Genomic DNA, 5,800 nt, shown 5'->3' on the forward strand with positions numbered 1-5,800 from the left:
CTCACTGCAACCTCTGCCTTCCGAGTTCAAACGATTCCCCTGCCTCAGCCTCCCAAGTATAGCTGGAATTACAGGCATGTGCCACCATGCCCAGCTAATTTTGTATTTTTGGTAGAGACGGAGTTTCTCCATGTTGGTCAGGCTGGTCTCAAACTCCTGACTTCAGGTGATCTGCCTGACTCGGCCTCCCAAAGTGCTGAAAGTACTGGGATTACAGGCATGAGCCACTGCGTCAGGCCATATATATATATTTTTTGAGGTGGAGAATGGGGCCTGAACAAGATGAGGATGGAGGCCATTGGAATTATTGTGAGACTTCAAGATATAAAATGGGAAAGTGCCTGAAAAATATGAGACATTGAGGTTAAGCAGGATTTGGAGTTCAAGAATGAGTGAAACAATGCTGGCATATTGTGGAGTCTCTTAAGAAGGGCCGGTAGTGGTGGCTCACGCCCGTAGTTCCAGCTACTGGGGAGGCTGAGGTAGGGGAATCGTTTGAACCTGCGAGTCAGAGGTTGCTGTGAGCCGAGATCGTGCCACTGCACTCCAGCCTTGCGACAGAGCAAGACTCCATCACACACACACACACACAAAATAGGAGGAAGGACATGAACATACTATAGGATTTCAGTATTAGTAATGCTGAATGCATTAGCATTGCTTTCCGCTAGTAAGGGAACAGATAGGAGATTGTCTTGACCATGGTCTATACCCATAAATCCTTGAAGTACCTTCCAGCTCCAGAAGGACCAGTAGGACATATCCTACTGGGATATGTTCTCTCTTGGGACCAGTGGGATTTTCTGTAACAGGAAATTGGGAAATAGCACTCAGTAGTTCTCCCTTGGCACCATTCTGTGGTGTATTGTTTGCTTGGTGGTTTATGCTTTTTGAAGGGAGGCACCCGTGGTCTTCCTTGCTTCTCCATGGTGCCCAGCTCAGCCTTGTCAGGTACTCTGTTAACATAGGTTGAATGAACATGAGTAGTGGTGAGTAGGGAGAGGGTGTGCCTCCACTCTTGGTGTGTATAGAGCAGGATCCTCAGTTCACATCGTGATGGGATGTCCATCCGCAGGAATGGCCTAGGGGTGTTGGTGAAAGGTCCCTTACCTGGGGGTGTTGTGAGGGGGAGGGAGGAGTGCTAGATGTTGAGAGATAGTCTTGGGATGAGAGTTGCTAATTATTATGGGATGCTGTAGAGTGAATTAGACTTCATGTAAATGTTTCATCTGTCAGCTTGGTATTTTGGCTGGTTGGTGTTCCTTAAAACTTAAGAGCTGGAGGTAAGCATCTGGAAAATACCTGGATTTTGGTGGGATTGGGTGAGGCCCTAGGTGAGCTCCTGGCCCCTGAGTGTCTGGAAATGATGGTATGAGGGAAGCTGGGTTCCAGACATCAGGAGGCTTTTTGCCAGGATACTGCTTTGGCCCAGAAAAGGATTAAGGTGTGTGCAAGTGGGGGCGGGGACAGGGAAGCGTGGGTAGCCTGCCTGGCCCTCCCTGCTCGAGGTGTTAGAATAGACTGACAGCGCCTGGAGATGGGGGTGGGAAGAATATGAATATTATGGGATGCCTGGCTCCAAGGGTATAGGGGTGGTGGAGTGGAGATGAAGCATTATGGGATGTGACACTGGGTTGTGTTGGGAGTATTATGGTATGTTTGGTTGACCACGGGCTCCTTGCAATTATTATGGGATGTCAGGATGTGGGTAGGAGAGTAAAATTATTATGGGATAGCTTTCCAGTGTTAAAGGAAAAGAGATTAGATGTCCGTCCATCTGTAGGGCGACAGTAGGGCAGTTGATCATTATGCGTTATCTTTTTGATAGAGGAGGGGTACTTATCATAGACTATGAAGCTAGGAGAGGGAAGGCTGGGGGTGATGTGAGCCTCTAGACCCTAGCCTGAAGGGACTGAGGGCAGCTCCAGGGGGTTAGCTATTATGGGATGCCAGTATAGAAAGTGGGAGACTGATTATTACGGGATGTGTGTGGGAGGAGGCCGAGTGTCCGTTGTTGTAGTATGGGGGGGGGTGAGTTTCTGACTATTATGGGATATCAAACTGGGGGTGGATGGAGAGTGGTTATTATGGGATGTCTGTGGGGGATGGGGATGAGTATTATGGGATATAAGGCATAAGTGCCGGGAGGGCTGCTTATTATGGGATGGCCATGGGGAGGGAGGGGTGATGAATTATTATGGGATGTTAGCATTAGGGCCAAGAGTGAAGAAGTTGGCAAAGGATGGCTATTATGGGATGTCTAAGAGGGTTAGTTGCAAAAGGTCTGCAATATCATGAGATGTCAGTAGCCCCTGGTATATATGTGTATGAAATGTGAAGGGGGGCGGGGTGCGTGTTGTGTGTATGTGGGGGGAGTGTCCGTGTGTATTATGGGATGGCCAGGAGGTGGGCGGTTGCCCAGGTGACACGCGCGCGCGCGCTCGAAGGGGCGTGGCCAGTGGTTGCCTGAGCGACGAGGGGGCGGGGGTTGCCCAGGAGACCTGGGGAGGAGGGTGGCGGTAGTGGAGGGGGGGTTGGAGTTGGTTGAGGTTATTATGGGCTGTCCGTGGGGGGGCGGGGCCTGTGCGGTGGGATTTCCCGGCCGGTGTTTCAGGCCCTTTAAGAGGCGACGCCGGAGCCGGAGCCATTTTCCCCCCTTCGGCCGCGGCGAGGAGGAGTCGGAGCGGGAGTGACACCAGGCCGGACCCAGCGCGACCTGCGGCGGCTCCGGGGTGAGGAGAGCGCGGGTTCCCAAAAAGACGCCCCTCACGGCCCGACCAGCCCAGAGGGTCATCCCGTCACCCGCCCCTTCGTCAGGCGTCCCCCGACCCGCAGACCGCCCCTTGCCCGGAGGAGCCGACCCTTCCTTTCCTGGCCCTGCAGGGCGCCCGGCCTCCTTCCAGCCCCCGCCCTAACGCTGCCGGAGTCTTGCTCCCCGCGACCCTCCGCCTCCGGCTTGGTCTCCCACAATGCCCGGCGTCCGCCCCCTCGCCCTTTGATCACTTGCCCCCCGGGACACACGTGGCCCGGCCCCCTTCCCGGTGGGACGCTCTCGTCCCCCGCGTCCCTGCCTCCGGCCCCCCGCAGTGCCCGAGCCTCCACGCCCCCTCGTCCCCGCACCTCTTGAGGAGAACCTGAGTTGTCCCAGAGGACAGCCTTTGGAGAGCTGCCCTGTCTGGGGACTGGCCCCTCCCCGGGCGCAGGGAGGCGCCCCCCCACCCCCAAGTGACCTTGTGTCCCCGAGCGCCTTGTTGCCTGCTGCCTCCCCTGGCCCCCCCCTCGCGCCGCTACCACTCGGACCCCCTCCCCCGTCACACCCCGCTCGGTCCAGCCCGGCGTCTTCCCTCCCCGCGCCTGCACCAGCCTGCCCTCGGAGGCGTCGCTCCCTTGCTCCGTGGGGGCGCCTGCCGGGGAGCCGGCTTCCGGGCTGCCCCCGAGGAGTGTGGAACTAAGTTCAGCCTGAGCGGTTCGGGTGCCCTGCTAGGGTGGCTGGGGTGGGGGGCGGAAAGAGCGGGTGGGTGTGGGGGAGGGGGACAGTGCGCGTCACTGACTGTGCTCTCTTTCTCCCCCCTCCCCCGCACAGTGACTCGGGCCAGTGTAGAGGGCCCCAGGCCGCCGGCAGGAGCAGCTGGGCCAATTCCCTGGCCGGGAGCGGAAGGGGATGGCGTCGGGCCTGGGCTCCCCGTCCCCCTGCTCGGCGGGCAGTGAGGAGGAGGATATGGATGCACTTTTGAACAACAGCCTGCCCCCACCCCACCCAGGTAACATCTTCCCCAAGGGCCCTGGGTGGGAAGGAGGCATTTGGATTCTCCCAAGTGACGACTCTGGGGAGGCAGGGCTGTGTTGCTCAGCTGTCTCTGTGCAGAGCCGAAGGTGGAGGGCATCCGAAGGGAGTGGTTCCCTTCTGCGGAGCTCTGGTGTGAGGGGGGTGGAAGCCATGTGCCTCCTGGGCACCGCGGACGGAGATGCCAGCTTGCTGCACTCTGTCTTGAGGAATGCTCTGCAGCTCCCAGTTGAGGGAGCTCTCTGGGCTGGCAGGCATTACCTTGTGTGTGGGTCCTCGGAGGAATGCAGGTAGTTGGGACCCCTGGAGGCTTGTGGTGGTGGTGGTGGTGGAGGGGGACGTTGAGGATTCTGAGAAGACCAGCCGGGCATCTGTGCTAGTAGGATCCTGTGGTTGCCTCTGTGGAAAGGAAAGAGGGAGTGCTGGTTACACTATCTGATTATTTTTAGCTTCTGATCAGTTACCGGTTTTCTGTGCTGTCTCAACTGTGTGAAGTTTGAATCGCGCTCCTCAGCGTGATCTGGAGCGCTTTTAGCCAGGCAGATTGCTGGAATGTTTTGAGTGGGGGGAGTGATGGGGGCTCGGAGAGGATGTAATAGCCTAGCGAGGAGGGGCAAAAGAAGGGAGGGCACCCCTCTTCTCCTGGCTAGTGGACATAATTCTGGCTTTTTTTCCGGGCAGCTTCTGCCTCTGTGAGGAAGCCTGGGGTTTAGGCCGGCAGTGTGAAGTGCCTTGTTGTAGGTGTGCTAGAGGTTGCACTATCTGTGTTTTGGGGTGGCTCCATGAACTGGCCAAACCCGTATGTTTATAAAACCACTCTGGCTGATTGGGGGAGCCCTTGTCTGTTCTCAGATGATGATTGATGTCGTGTTCCTAAGCAGGTCTCTTTCTTTTCTTTCTTCAGAGCCCCTAGCTAAGTCACCTACTTGTTTCCTTGACTTTCGTTTTTTTTTTTCCCTACATGCCATTTCTTCATCCCTTCTGCTTCCACTTTTCTTCTCATTCTGGAGCCTGCTGATCCTGTTTTTGTTTCTCATCCAGCGTCCTTCACATCTGCCTTCTTAACTCCAGTCGAAGTTGCAGTGGTCTGGGAGAGATGCTCTCAAATTTTGCACTTTTTAAGTTGGAAGTCTTTACTTCAACCTGAGGCCGTTTAGGAGAGGGGTTAGTCTTGTCATGGAGTCTTCAACTGTTGGGATGAGAAACTTGGTTTCATCCTTGTGTAGGGTAGAGAGGCAGATTTCTGTGCTCTTGCCCAAGGTGAGAGCAGAGTGGTGGTGGTGGTGTGGTGGTAAGGGGACCCTGTCCTTCTAAGAGGGGCATGAGAAACTGTAGTGTTGCCTAGACATTGTGGGTTCCACATCTTGGCCTCCCATTGGCCCATTGGTCTGGGGCTGCCCCTCATGTTGACTGGGAGCTGTGCAGGAGCTGTGAACTCTGTCCTGGGCTGTAGAGTGACCCACTTTTTCCACTTGCCACATCCCATTCCTGTCCCTTTCCCAAAGTGCTAGGATTACAGGTGTGAGCCACCATGCCCAGCTTAGTTCCATCTTTTTAATCATGTTTCAGATGGTTTATACTCACTTTATCTCAGTCATTTTGCTGTTTGCCATTTCAGCATATTATTTGCCTGAGAAGTTTGGGGGCTCTATGTGCATGGAAGGATATCCCCTTTGCCTCCATGGGTTATCTTTGTCTCCACTTCCAGCTTTTATGGGGGTGCTGAGATGCAGCTGGTGGGCATTGCGGGGGGGATTGGTGAGGAAAAGCCCTTAAGAAAATGATTCTCGTGAAATCCAGGCTGGTGTTCCATTCCCAAGGGAATGGGAGGGGCTTTCTTGTGCCTGGTCTCATTCTGGGCTGAGTGAGAATCAGGGAGGCTGATGATGCTTTGTCCAGCCTAATGTCTCATATTCCATAGTATCTGTCTAGCTCAGGAAGTGAGGAGCCAGAGACATTTTAGGGCCAATGCTGGTGGGTCAAGAGCTAAGAGATTGAAGGAAGGAGATATATATT

General features: G+C 55.0%; 1 protein-coding gene across 8 annotated transcripts in view; it reads left to right on the plus strand.

Moving 5' to 3' along the window:
- Positions 1–2,590: 2,590 nt before the first annotated feature.
- Positions 2,591–5,800, plus strand: part of CHD4 (chromodomain helicase DNA binding protein 4) — a 37,421-nt gene continuing 34,211 nt past the window's right edge. For 3 of the 8 annotated variants that reach the window (XM_017546114.2, XM_017546116.2, XM_017546119.2), the window contains exons 1-2: positions 2,592–2,732; positions 3,584–3,761. In XM_017546114.2, the coding sequence (XP_017401603.1) occupies positions 3,662–3,761 (100 nt within the window). In that variant the 5' untranslated portion in view covers positions 2,592–2,732; positions 3,584–3,661. Of the gene's footprint in view, positions 2,733–3,477; positions 3,495–3,583; positions 3,762–5,800 lie in introns of those variants that run through there. The other 5 variants (XM_017546118.2, XM_017546121.2, XM_017546117.2 and 2 more) reach the window with 4 other exon arrangements.

The sequence above is a fragment of the Cebus imitator genome, unplaced genomic scaffold, assembly GCF_001604975.1.
Source record: "Cebus imitator isolate Cc_AM_T3 unplaced genomic scaffold, Cebus_imitator-1.0 Scaffold187, whole genome shotgun sequence".
In the NCBI taxonomy this organism is placed as follows: Eukaryota; Metazoa; Chordata; class Mammalia; order Primates; family Cebidae; genus Cebus; species Cebus imitator.